Here is a 14105-nt window from a genome sequence, read left to right on the forward strand (position 1 = left end):
GAAGAAAGGGAAATATGATATAGAAATGATAGGATAAAAAGATAGATTATTGAATTTCTAAAAAATATAGAAATGATAGGATAAAAGGGTAGATTATTGAATCTACTCTGAAAAAATAAAAGAGGATATAGATGTGATAAGATAAAAGGTAGATTATTGAATCTACTCTAAAAAAACAGAAATGATGAATAAAGGGTAGATTATTGAATCTACTCTGAAACGAAAAAAGAGAGGCTATAGATATAATAAGATAAAAAGGTAGATTACTGAATCTACTTTTAGAAAGCATAGATATGAGATAGATCATTGAATCTACTCTGAGAGAAAAGATAAAGAAATAATAGGATAAATAGGTAGATCACTGAATCTACACTAAAGAAAAAGGGGAAAATATAAAAATGACAAAAGGTAGACTACTGAACGTATTATGAAAAGAAAAAAGAGAGAATATGGATATGATAAGATAAAAAAGGGAGATTATGGAATCTACTTTTAAAAAGGAACTACTTGTTTTAAATAAGATAAGTAATGAAAATTTTTTGGTCTGAGTTTATCAGATGTTACTGGACTGGACATTTTTAATATATATAATGGAGTTTTTATCTGAATCTGTCAAATGTTAATGGACTAGACATCGTTAATGTAATCTTGACTGTGTATATTGTATATGCTTACTGGATATAATTTTTCTTGTATTAGTTATAAGCTTTTTTAAAATTTTAGACAAAAAGAGGAAATGTGGTATTGTATTCCCCCAAATGTTGTGCATGCTAATAAACTTATCTGGGGTCAGAGACAGAGCAGCCACAATATTAAACATAAAGGATAGGCAGTGGTAGCACACGCCTTTAATCCTAGCATTCCAGAGGCAGAAATCCATGTGTTCAAGGATACAGACAGGCATGGTGACTCATCACGCCTTTAATCCCAGAAAGCAAGCCTTTAATCCCAGGGAGTGGTGGTAGAAAGCAGAAAGGTTTATAAGGTGTGAGGACCAGAAACTAGAAGCATTTGGCTGGTTAAGCATTTGGCCTGGTTAAGCTTTCAGGTTTCTAGCAGCAGTTCAGCTGAGAGCCATTGGGATGAGGACACAGAAGCTTCCAGTCTGAGGAAACAAGACCAGCTGAGAAGTTGGCCAGGTGAGGTTAGCTGTGGCTTGGTCTGCTTCTCTACCTTCCAGTGTTCACCCCAATAACAGGCTCCGGGTTTGATTTTATTAATAAGAACTTTTAAGATTCCTGTTACAAAGCATCTACTAGTTTTAAATTTGGATTTTTTTATTCTGGATTTTTTTAACATTGGATTGGATTTTTGTATATTGTATACAAATTATGTATATTGATACAAATTTGAGATTGATTTTGTTAGAAAATACTATACATATATTTCTAACCTTGTTCAAGGTATTGTACTTATACAGTTCAATTAAAAATGTAATGCAAATTACTAGTCCTTGAAAGTTATTATTACCAACTAATTAAGATATAAAGAAATACAAGTTAGTATTTAGTCACCTATTACAAATGAACTTCTAGTTACATTAGGTATGTTTTCAAGGTCAAGTAGAGATATATTTTAGATATACAGATCATCTTCAAACACTTCAGAGACCTACAGAATATGGCATTTAAGATATTTTAATAACATAGATTCTTTTTTTATGACAATGAGACATATCTGCCCCTGGCAGCACCAATATACTTCAGAGAAGATTGTGGGCACTGAAGAAACTCCTCATGGAGTTTATTTTCTTTGTGGCAAAAGTTAGCTACAGGCAAGAAAATGCCCTTGCCTCAACTGCTGACAATATGCTGTCCAAAATGGACAAGCAGGACACACAAAAAAGGACTGCTAAACCTTGCCTAGACAAGGTAGGAAGGCCCTTTAGAAAATCCTGCTTCATAGATGAGTCTGTCAGATATGCTAAGCCTGTAGGCCAAAGATGGATGCCCCAATGTTGCAGAGAAACCTTGGGTGACTGTGCAGGCAGCCAGCTGTTTCTGTCATTTCTCACATTTTTTTGGAAGTTGCTTGTTTGTACTTCCTGCTTACTTAGGTAATATTATTTCCTCCTCAGGTCTCTGGGGGAATTGAAGATTAGATAGTTATAGTTGTAGTTTTCCTTGTTCACACATTCAGAAAAGAAATTCACTAAGTAGGTGTAAAATGTGTAAGTTTGAAAGACAACAAAAGATAGTTTTTGGTTGGTAATGTAAGTTAGGATAGAAAGTGAATTAGATACAACATTTTGGACTCACCAAAATAGGATAAATAATGGAGTATTTTCTCTGAATTTGTCAAATGTTAATGGACTGGATATTGTTAATGTAATTCTTGACTGTATATATTATATGTACTTATTGTACATAGTTTTTCTTATATTAGTTATAACCTTTTATTATTTTAGACTAAAAAAGGAAAATTTGGTGATATATTGTGTACTTCAATTAAGCTTGCCTGAGAATCAGGGGAAAGAGCCAGCCACTAGATTAGACATAGAGGCCAGACAATGGTGGCACACACCCTTAATCCTATTACTCGGGAGGCAGAGATCTATCTGGATTTCTGTGAGTTCAAGGCCATACTGGAAACAGAGCCAGGCAGTGGTGGCACACACCTTTAATCCCAGGAAGTGATGCCAGTGGAAGAAAGGTACATAAGGCCTGAGGAAACAGGAACTAAAGCAGTTTAGCTGAGACCCTTTCTGGGTGAGGACTCAGAGGGTTTTAGTCTGAGGATTCATGGAAACAGGATTGGCTGAGGAGTTGGTGAGGTGAGGTTGGCTGTGGCTTGCTCTACTTCTCTGATCTTTCATCTTTCACCAATATCTGGCTCAGAGTTTTTTATTAAAAGACCATCTAAGATTCGAACAACACCTAAGGCAGTCATTTAACCGAGGCCCTGGGTCTGGACCTCATCTTCTTCAGCTATATGCTAGGGATGGTTTGTCTCCCTGGCAGAAAATAGTATGCGGCTTTTTAAGCTGTCCAGCCCTCCCCAACTCAGCATAGGAGGGTTCAAAAGAGGGTGTATCATTGGCTACAGGGCCTGCCAACTTGGTTTTCCTTCTTCTAAGTGAGGGCTCAGTGAAACTACTGAACTAGGCCATTCCACGGGTGGGAAGGAGGTTTACTGTAGATGTGAAACTGCCTCATGGCTATCAGGTGGTAGAGAGAGAGTAGTCAGAGGCACTCGGGAAGTCCAAAGCAGCCATGGCTACCTGGGACAGGGGGTGGTTGTGAGAGAGGTAGAGGGGCAGGTGTTCTTGCCAGTGTTAAAGAGAACAGTGCAGCTGTGGAAGGGACGGGGCAGAATCTGAACTAGCCTGGAAGTTTAGAGTGGAGGAGAAGAGGAAGCGTGCAGGCCAGAAGGCCCCGCGGCTTTCACGTGCATTACAGGTAAATGTTAATAAGGAGAAAAGAGCCTGGAGGTTAGTTTGGAGCTTTGATATGTATTACATGTATGTGCTAATAGGGAACTAGATGTCTCTATTGATTACCAGAAGTAGGGGAAGTGGCTCTTGCTGGCAGGCAGAGACCTATCTCACAGGTTCCTGAGGAATGAGTCTATCATGAGTAGGTGTCTATCATTCTGCCAGCCATCCTCTGAGCCAGCCTGAGCTGAGGCCAGACTGTCCTTTAGGACATTGTCAGCGGCACTGCCTAACAGTCCCCCACCACCACATGTATGTGTGTGTGTGCATGTGTGTGTGTATGTATGTGTTTTGTGTGTGTGTGTGTGTGTGTGTGTGTGTGTGTGTGCAGTGTGTGTGGCCTTATTTTCTGAGGTCTTTTGGTGCGTTTAGCCAGTGAGCTTCAGGAATCTACTCACCTCCTCCACCTGTGCCTGTGCATCCGGGCACTTGCTACAGTGCCTGGCTTTTCATGTGTGTGCTGCTGATCCACACTCAGGTTCTCATGCATGCTTGGATGGCGCTTTGCTAAGCCACCTCTCCAGTCCCGCTAGATTGGTTCCTTTTTTTTTTTTTTTTAAATCTTTCTCTCTCTTTCTTTTTTCCTTTCTTTCTCTTTCTCTTTTGAGATTATAATATAATCACATCATTTACCCCTTCCCAATTTCCTCCCATCGACCCTTCCTTGCTCTCTTTTAAATTCATGGCCTCTTTTTTCATTAATTGTTGTTTTACACACACACACACACACACACACACTCCTAAATACATAAATACAGCCTATTTAGTCTGTATAATGTCACTTGTGTGTATATGTTTTCAGAGCTGACCATCTAGGATTAGATAACCAGTCGGTGTGCTCCACCCTGGGGAGGATTATTTCCCCTGCTCCCAATACTCACTACTTGCCTGTAGTTCTTTGTGCTGGAAAGGGCCAGAGGATCAGGGAGTTTACTGTGAGATTGTACCTCATAGTAATGTCAGAAGCTATACCAATAAAGTCTCACCAACATGACTGCCTAAACATGAGCTGAACAAGGACAACCCCAATAGACATGCTAATACGGATGGTGATAAGAGGTCATGAGGCCTCAACCCTATGCTAGATTGGTTCCTAAACCATCAAGGCTTCAGACCTAAGTGGCCTGGGGGAGGCTGGTTCTGTCCTAGGTTAGGCTGTGATGAGTGAGGCTCAGAAAATGACCTATGACCTAGGTGCCTCTGAGGCCACTTGGCATCTGAGGACTTCTGGGTCATAATAAGTCCAGAGGTGCTTTGGAAAGGCCAGTAATAGATATATATCCCTGATGACTACTCCAATAGAGACAAAGGAAGGCATTTTTCATGGCCTCTCTGGAAACCCATGGTTCCAGAAGGTTGACCAGTTGGCCCTCAGACCAAGAGTTTGGAGAAGGGGAGAAGGCTGCCTGGAGATAACTTAGGACTCCTAGCTCAGAGTAGGGTGGGGGCCACACAATCCATACCTTTCTCTCCGCTCCCAATCCTACACATTCATCCAAGCTGGACAAATGGAGATGCTCAGAGTGATATCCTAAAAGCAGGGCTCAGAAGAAGGGCCCCGTAAGGAAGCAGAATAATCCCTCACTAGTCAAAGTACCACTGGAGAGACCCCACACAGTAAAACAGAAGCCATGAAATGGAGTTTTCATAATCACTCTGAACTGGTATAAAAGGCTGTGATCACGTCTTAGATTAGAGCAAAACTCCATGGAGTCTGACTCTAGCACCGGGTAGCTCAACACAATACGCAAAGGTGGGTACCTTATCCAGTCTCACTGACAAGCTCAGGAGGGCTTGTGTAGCCACACCCGCCAAGGCCAACTCTGCTGTTTGAGGAGTTGTCTATTAGGTTGATGATTCAGGTCCCTGCTCAGATCTTGTTGGGGAGTCAGGGTCCCCCTCCCACAACTTTCCTGGTCCACAGCTCTGCAATTCCCCCTGGCCCCTCTCAGGGAGGAGTGATGCTCAGCTTTTCTTGTTGCTCTAGCATTCCCTGAGCAGACTCGGACTCTGGAGGCTTCCTGGGGGCGGGGGGATCTCCTCACTTTGCTGTGAACTAGTGAGTCTCAGTCAGGGCTGCTCACAGCCTCACCTGAAGGAGCTATATAAAGTCATGAGGAGACCCTCTTCAGGAGCTGGGCCTGCCCCAGGAAAGGTCTCCACAGCCAAGTGAGAACTACAACTTCCAGCTTCTTCTTGGCTTAAGAGACTTCTTCAGCAGAGATGAAGAGAGACAGGCACCTACTGCGGTCTCTCTAGAGACCTGGGTTCTAGACCATGTTCTAGAAAGTTGACCACTTGACCCTCAGGAGCAGATGAGTGGCTAAGGCCCAAGGAACATCTCCAGAATACAAACTAAGCCACAGAGGGGCCCAATGTCCACACCTCTCCCTTTAGATAAGACCCTGTCCAAAGGGAAAGCCATGGGAGACAATGGGCTGGCCAGGGGTGTGAGTAAAAGGTGCTATTACCCCTGCCCCGGGTGTGTTTGTATGTGTGTGTGTGTGTGTGTGTGTGTGTGTGTGTGTGTGTGTGTTGCATGTGCACATAGGCTGTAGGAGATAAGAACTCTCGATGGGCAAATAAAAGCATCTTTCACACACTAGAGCCTCTACCCACACCCCCACTGCTCCTTCCCACCAAACCTTCAGTATCTTTTCTAGCTGCTTCTGTGTGTCAACCACGACGACATTGGCACGGCAGTCATGGGCGATGTACTGGCAGGCTTCTGGGGAGCTGGTGGTGTAGATGCCAGTGACAATGCCCCTGGAGGAGGCACAGGAAGACTCTTATCAGGCACAGAGGAACCACCCCCTCCCCACAGCCTCACAGCCTCCATCCCCAGGGAGCTCCAATGCTGTTAGTCATCTCGGCCGGTAGGAAAAGGCAGGCCCGGAAGGGCCTACGGGAGATATGGGATGCTGGGGAGTGGTAGAGGGCTCTCTAAAGAGATAATAACCCTCTCTGTACTTTCTGCCCACCACCAACCCACAGGAGACCTTATCCCTGCCCAGCCACTCACCCGGCAAACACGGTGCCCACTGCAGAGAAGAACCACTCTGGGGAGTTGAAGCCGAGGATCGCCACGCTGTGGGCTCGCTCCAGGCCGAGCTCCAGGCCAAAGGCAGATAGGCAGGTCAGTCACACAGAGATGACCTTTCCCTCCCCTGCTGCCTCCCAGTAGACTGCAGAGACCCCTCCAGGCCCATCTCAGAGTCTACTCAGCCAGAAAACCTCCTAGGGAATCAGTTTCTGGCAGCCCTGTTGACCCTTCCTATGGCTTTCTGGGGAGCCCAGTCTACTCGGTTTCCCAGCCTTCCTTGAAGGTGGCCTGCGGTAGAGGCTCCCTAAATGTAAAATTCTTAGTGCAGGGCCCAGGATATAGTGCTAGCCCAACAGATGGTGTCAGGTTTTACAACGGTGGTTACACCTTGCCTGGTGGAGAGTTGGGGAGAGCTCAAGCTAGAGAGCAGGTCTGGGGGGAAAAAGAGTGTGCAGCAAGGGGCTCCTACCTTCAGGAAGCCTTTGGCGACTTTGCGGGCAATCAGGTAGTACTGGTAGTACGAGATGCGCTCCCACTTGTTTTTGCACTTGAAGCCCAGAGCACTGAGGTCCCCATACTTATCCAAGGCCTCATAGAACATCCGGTGCACGGTATAGGGCAGCTGCGTGCAGAGGGGTTCCAGGCGCAGGCGCACTCTCCCGTCTGCCCGCGTCGTCCACAGTGCGTCCTCTGCAAAGGGGAAGAGGATGACCACAGTCTGGTCAAACCTACCTGGGTTGTCTGTAGGGAATCCAGTTCTGGGCAGAGCCTCCATGTCTGCTACTGCCGACAGTCCCCTCAGGACAGGATCTGGAGAGCTGGCAGGCAAGCTAGGCCTGTGGTGGGCTCGGAGGTGGCTTGGAGGAGGCAGCCTGGCTTGGAAGGTGAGCAAAGCTTAGGGATACATCATGGAAGAGGAGAAGAGACAGCGGGAGGGAAGCCCCAGAGATGGAGACTTCTGGGCCTTCCTCTGCTTTTATCCAGTTGGAATTTGCCAGCCAAGGTTGGACAGAACCAAAACTCACACCCGCTCACAAGAGTAAGACTGTCTCTGGGCTCAGAGCTTCTCAGGCTCCTGGAAGCAGGTGAGGACAGATCTAGCTGGACAGAAAGTCAAGGCTTTAGAGAGAAACTGGAGTGGGGAGGTGGGCTGAGAACCAACAGGCCTAGATCCCTAGCCAGCAGAGCCTGCAGCAGAAGTCTAGACAGGCAGTCATGCCTGGATCTTCTCATCCCACCGTCACGGTGTGGACTGAGACAGCATTATGGCACACGCGGGCAGCTGTGGCCCAGACAGGCTCACTCACTTTCCCCACAGCACACAGCAAGGAAGTGGCAGAGTCAAGACTTGATCTCACATGTGCCTGGTGTCTCATCCCAAGTTTGCGACACTGTGTGGGTGAGAACAGAGGCCAGGAGAAGGCACTGGCTGAACTACTTAACATGTTGGGTTGGGGCAAACAGTATCGCCTGAGTCTGCCTCCTCAGAGGGAAGGAGGGGCATTTGTCATCGAGTGTGGGGATCGGAAGAAATGATGTGTATGAAGGAGACTCAGGTGCTCAATAAATACACATTCCCTCCATTCTGTTTGTAAAGGAAGTTTGCGTGCGTACTCTGAGCCCCTTTAGACCCTTTAGGCTCATTAGCTTGTTTGTTTGTTTTCAGGGTCTTAAAGGGTAGCCTCGAATTTATAATCTTCCTGCCTCTGCCTTCCAAGTACTAGGATTATAGGTATGTGCCACCGTATCTGGCTGGGCCTCCCTTCCCTGGGATAAGGATGGTCATTCTAAAAAAAAAAGTGAGCACAATGTGGGTAGAGAGTGAGCTGTCCAGGACCCTCAAGAGGCCTCACTGCTGCTGGCCAGACACATCTTATCAATTGTTCACTCCCCTGAGAAGCCAACTCCTTCACAATGCTTGACTCAAGGCCGGCATCAGCAGGACATCTTGCCTCTGGTCCTGCCTGAATTAGACAGACAGACCAGATGCCCTCGTCCTCCATAAACACATTCTTAGACTGCAGATAGACTTTGACATTGGCACAAAGAGGTAAAACTCGTGGCGCTGAGACAGGAGAACACGTCCAGGCCCAGTCGAAAGGAAATGTGAAGAAGAGAGCATGGCAGCCTGTGAGACATATAGGCTGGGCCAGGGGAGGGCACCAGAGAGAACGTTTTGTTGTGACCTGTTTTGGCAGAAGCCAGAACAAGTTGGAAGTTGGCTGGCAACCCCCTCTTTCCCAGACCAAGTTCCTGTTGCCGCCACTGCTGGAGCCCATTGCTCTTAGGGTGGAGGTGTAAGAACTGTCCCAAAGCCCTGGCCCGGCATCCCCAGTCCCCTACCTTGCCCTTTGAAGACTCCGTCCACTAACCCATAAACTGAAAAAGAGTCAGGGTAACTTGAGTTCCACACCTTGACCCTGTCATTCCCTGCTGTGACCCTAATTAGTGATCTTCCTCTTGGCTGCGCTGTAATCGCGGAAGGTAAAGAAGGGTTAGTGAGGACTGAGAAGCCGGATGCTCAGGCAGTGCTGGTTGGTGGGAAAGGCGGCAGTGGTACAGCCCTATCGGGAGACAGCTTAGCAATTTCTTGGAGAGTTACTACACTGCCTGGCATTGTGGCCCCTAGATATCTACTCAAGAAAAACAGAAACTTGTCCCCACAAACACTTGTATGTGGATGTTCATACCAATATAATTTATCAGCCCAAGAGGGGAAAGAACTCAGATGTCCACAGACAGGTGACTAAAGGCACAATGTGCATGATCCACAGGATGGGATCCATTTCTACTCTAAGAAGGAACATAGCACCGATTCTGACTCGAACATGGAGACAGCTTAAACCACATTCAGTGAAAGAAGGCAGATTCAAAAGACCATGTACCACATGACTCCGGCCGTAAGAAGGACCCAGAAAAAGAGCAGCTTGTTGCCTAAGGCTAGGGGTAGGGACGGGAATGACCACAAGAAGAGTACAAGGAATCTTTTGGGGTTGATGAAAATATTCTAAAAGTGAATTGTGGTGATGATTACAGAATTCTGTAAATTCCTGAATATCGTTGAATTGGGCCTGGCAAGACGGCTCAGTAGGTAAAGGCACTTGCCTAATGATTTGAGTTCAACTCCTAGGACCTACACGCTGGAAGGAAAGAGCTAACTCCCACATGTTACCTGAGTACCATCGTACTGCCACATCCCCAGCCCAACCCACATACATATAATAAGTAAATAAAAAAAAAACCTTTGGATTGCACACGTACAACAGGCGTATATGGTTTATAAACTATACCTTAGTGAAGCTGCTTCTAAGAGAACAGGAGGAGGAAAATGAGTGGCAGAAGGTCTGTGGATACAGAAAAGCAGGCAGATGCTCATGTAGCAGGCACGAACCTCCGGCACCACATAAACCAAGTGTGGCAGTGCACGCCTATAAAACCAGCACTTAAGAAGTGGAGAAAGCAGGGTCAGAAGTTCAAGATTGTTTCTAGCTACACAGCAAGTTTGAAGGCAGCTTGGGCTGAATGAGACCCTGTCTCAAAAAAAAAAAAAAAAAAAAAAGAATGTTGATCTTCCAAACAGAGCGAGGACCCGGAAGCTGGTGTGTTTAGTGTGTGTGGAGCTGGGCGCCCAGGTGCTGTCTTCTCAGCAATCCTTTTCCCTCTCCAGGGAAACAGAAACTTCTGACTGCTTGGACCAGAAAAAGCGGTATCCTTCCTCCTGTAATGGCTTCCAAAAACCCATGCCCCACTGCACCTGTTCCCCTAGCTGCCAAGACAAGCAGAGGTTAAGTGTCAGTCTTGAGATCATTGCTAAAGCCTCCCTCAAGCCAAGAATTTCCTTCCTTCTGTTTCTACACGGACTGGAGATTGAAGCCAGGGCCCTGTGCATGCTAGGGCAGGTGCTCCACGGCTGTATTGCATCCCCAGTCCAAACCAAGAGGCTTAACGTTAAGCAGCTATAATCTCGTTTTAATGACAAAAAATGGAATACATCCTCTAAGAAATATGAAATGGCTCAGAGGCTTGTGGTGTGCAAAAGTGGGTGGCCTCCTTATCCAAACAGCGAAAAGGAGCTGGTTTTTCTTCGGCTGTTGTCGAGGTTGGGTTGGTTTTGGTTGTGTGTGCTGCTGGGGATGTGCCCTATACACTAGCCTACCACTGGGTTACAGACACAGCTCAGCAGTGCAGTTAGTGGTTATTCACAACAAAGCAAGGTGGGGAGGGAGAGATCGTGCCATCTGAGTCATAACCAAGGAGGAAAAACTCAAAATGCCCCTGAGACTTCTGTGGCTCGTGTGTCAGCATCAGAATAAATAATGCATGACAATAAATAATGAATGAGTGAGCGCACCAGCAATAGGACGTGCCATGGAACCCACAGCACGGTCTTCATCTCCACAAAGAGAGGAACCCTCTTGCTTTCTTTGAGACTCGGGGTCTCCACTTCCACCCTCAGCTTCTTTCCTTTTGACGGAGGCCCTGGACACCATGGCATGTCTCTAGTCTGAGAAAAGCCACACAATTTGAGAGAGTACACTTAATAACAACATGTATTTTTGAAAATGGTTGAGTAGATTCTGTGTTCTCAGTACAAAAAAATATAGTCTGTGATGTAGTGTATATGTTAACAGTCTCAATTTATCCATTCCACACTATATATGGTTTTTAATTGGTCAATTTAAAAATGTAAGGGGGGAAATTTATAATGCAAGGACGATATTTGTGCCTCTGTGTCAGAGAGGTAACAGGGATTGGTAGGGGATACTACAGAAATGGAAGAGGATGTGTCACATTAAAAGAGGGCCTGCTCCTCAGTGGTGGGATTGGGTGCCCAGTAGGAACGGTGTGGTTGTTTGATTGAGAATGGCCCCCTTAGGCTCATATGTTTAAAAGCTTGGCCCCCAAGTTGGTGGGACTGTGTGGGAAGGAGTAGGAGGTGTGGCCTTGTTGGAGGGGGTGTGGCCTTGTTGGAGGGGGTGTGGCCTTGTTGGAAGGGGCGTGTCGCTGAGGGTGGGTTTGGAGGATTCAATAAGGCCTCACCATTTCCAGTTAGAGCTCTCTCTCCCTTGTGCTTGTGGATTGAGATGTGCGCTCTCAGCTGCTGCTCCAGCACCCAGCCTGCCTGCCTCCTGCCATACCCCCTGCCATGATGATCATGGACTCTAACCCTCTGGAACCATGAGCCCCAAATTAAACACTCTCTTTCATAAGTTACTTTGGTTGTAGTGTCTTATCACAGCAATAGAAAAGTAACTAAGGCAAATGGAGACCAAGAGTTACAAGAAATCTGAGTGTGTGTGTGTGTTTGAACATTTAAATATTTAAAAAAGTATGTGGGACAGATCAAACACAGTCATTAACTATTAACCATCTAGAGGACAGATATCCAGAGGTAGAATTAATGGATCAGAAAAAAGAAACGTTTTTTAACTTCTGTTTTGGTACTAGGGAATTTGATGCTTGGGACTGAACACAAGCACATTCTAAGCCTGCGTTCCTGCCCCTGGTCTCCAGCACCAGCCATGTTTACAGTTTTGGACAGAGTTCCTCATCCCATTTCTTCTGTCTTGTTCCTGCTTTAGCTCCTGGAGTCTGTGCTTTTGTGCGCTCAGCTTACCCATTGCTTAAAAGGAAGAAAGCCAGAGTGGGAAGAGAGGAGAAGCTGGTTGGCCTGTACTTCAGCTCCCTCTTAGTCCAGCTGTTTCATGAAACAGGCCAGAGCCCTGGCCTTGGGGAACCATGTCACAAAGAACGGGGCTTCCTAGCTAGCAGCATGAATCTTGCTGGCCCTCTTTGTCCATAGGCCCAGTTAGGCCAATAGGCCCTTCACATTAGCCAGAAGAAAAAACCTAGGGGGGAAGGGCCTGCCCCTCCCCTCCCTGAGGACCAGTTATCCTTTTCCCAGGAACAGGTCACCATGGTCACATGAGTTGAGTGTGGGCTTACATGCCTACAGCCTCCCATCACCTAGCTAAAGCTACAGATATCAGGGCGGCTGAGTGGTAGCAGAGCTGGGTGCAGAACTGTGGTTCAGAGCCACACTGCCTGACACTTACCCTGTCCTCATTCTGGTGTGCTGTCCCTCGTAGTGGGCTGCGCTGTAAACTGGGTCTCCATATCTCCTCTGGGAGGAGATGGAGACTCCTGCCCACATCCTGTCTTCGTAACCTTGGACTTCTAGCTGATAACTTGTCCCACATTCCTCAGGCTTCCAAAGTGTCCCTTCTACACCCAAATCAGATCTGCTCAAAAGTCTTCGGGTGAGCTCATGGTGCTGGCCACCCCCTTGTTCTCGGACGGGCCGTCTCTCACAGGGTTCCCTTAGCAATCCTAGCCTCAGTACCCCCTTCCTTACATCCTGAGACGTTCGCAAGCCCTTGGCCTCCTTCCTCTGTACCTTTGTGCATGTTGTGACTCTAGCTGGAAGACCCTTCGCTCTGCTACAGGGACACATTCTGTGTCGGTTCAATACCTAACGGCCTCTACTCTGTGCCAGGCTGCTAATACTCAGGATCCAAAGAGGAGGCCACCTGTATGGCAAGCAGGAGAGGCAGGTGCAGCTATGGCTCAGTACCCGGTTAGCTTGGGCACGGTGATTTTCGGTATTTATAGAAGAACAAGCTGGTCTCCTTTCATCCTAGCCACACCCTGAGTGACTGTGTGTCCAAGAGACCCAAGACCTTATCTTTCGCTTTACCTGGTCCCACAGGACAGTGGGATGACAGGGCAGGGCATGGTGCTATCCAAATGCAGGCAGGGGGGACCCACAAACCCATAGAGCAGTAAATACCAGACCAAGCCCCAAACGATAGGGTCTGGTGGAACTTCCATTGGCCAATATCCCGCTGGCTTGAGTCTACCACAGGTCCCTGGCCCCTGGGTTTCTGTTGCCAGCTGAGAAGCCTGCCCTTGGACTTGGGAACTGAAAGAAGGGCAAACAGAGGTCTGGGGTACCTCCTCCCCGATTCCTCCTGTCTGTACTTCCTGCTCCCAAGCCCACACTGACACTGCCTTCCTCCAACCTCCACCCTGTAGCCAAGGGAACATGTTTGGACAATAGGTTAAAAGGTCTGAGCCTGGGTTTTAGCTCTTGGTGTGGTGTGCTAAACGCAGGGCCGAGCAGTCAGAAGGATCCCTGCCCACAGGTGCTGGGCCTTGGACAGTAAGTAGTCCTGCTACCTTGGCCACATGAGTGAAAAAGAACTTCAAGCTTGGCCATGTGTCCATGTATCAGTGTGCAGGCAGGCAGTCCAGCTGGACTACTCCAAGTAGGTAAGGATGGACACAATCAGAGCTCTTCCCCTCTCCCCTCTCTCCCAGAAGTGACTGACGAGATTAGGGGATAGACATGCTGAGATCAGGCAGGCAAGCTGAGATGGTGAGGTACTGGAAGCCGCTTCATAGAAAGTGAAACACAGAGAAAGAAGCAGCAGGCCGAGGCGGCGGGGCAGAGGGAAGCTGGAGCCTTTCCCCCGGGGACCCCAGAAGTCCGTTCCTTCTCATTTCCCACTAGCCTCTTTTTACACCTCTTCTCTTCCATTGTCCTCTAGATAAACAGCATTTCATCCCCTGAAGCGTCTCACGCCCCTGCTACCTCCCACTCCTGATTCTCCCAGAGGGAAAGAAGCC

At 47.3% G+C, this 14105-nt stretch overlaps 1 protein-coding gene across 1 annotated transcript in view; it reads right to left on the reverse strand.

Moving 5' to 3' along the window:
- Positions 1-14105, reverse strand: part of Acsbg1 (acyl-CoA synthetase bubblegum family member 1) — a 61313-nt gene that overhangs the window by 24457 nt on the left and 22751 nt on the right. The window contains exons 3-5 of the mRNA XM_059267905.1: positions 6946-7166; positions 6456-6544; positions 6079-6199 (exon numbers count right to left, since the gene is read on the reverse strand). Coding sequence (XP_059123888.1) covers positions 6079-6199; positions 6456-6544; positions 6946-7166 — 431 coding nt within the window. The remainder of the gene's footprint in view (positions 1-6078; positions 6200-6455; positions 6545-6945; positions 7167-14105) is intronic.

Source organism: Peromyscus eremicus, chromosome 7 (genome assembly GCF_949786415.1).
Source record: "Peromyscus eremicus chromosome 7, PerEre_H2_v1, whole genome shotgun sequence".
Taxonomy (NCBI): Eukaryota; Metazoa; Chordata; class Mammalia; order Rodentia; family Cricetidae; genus Peromyscus; species Peromyscus eremicus.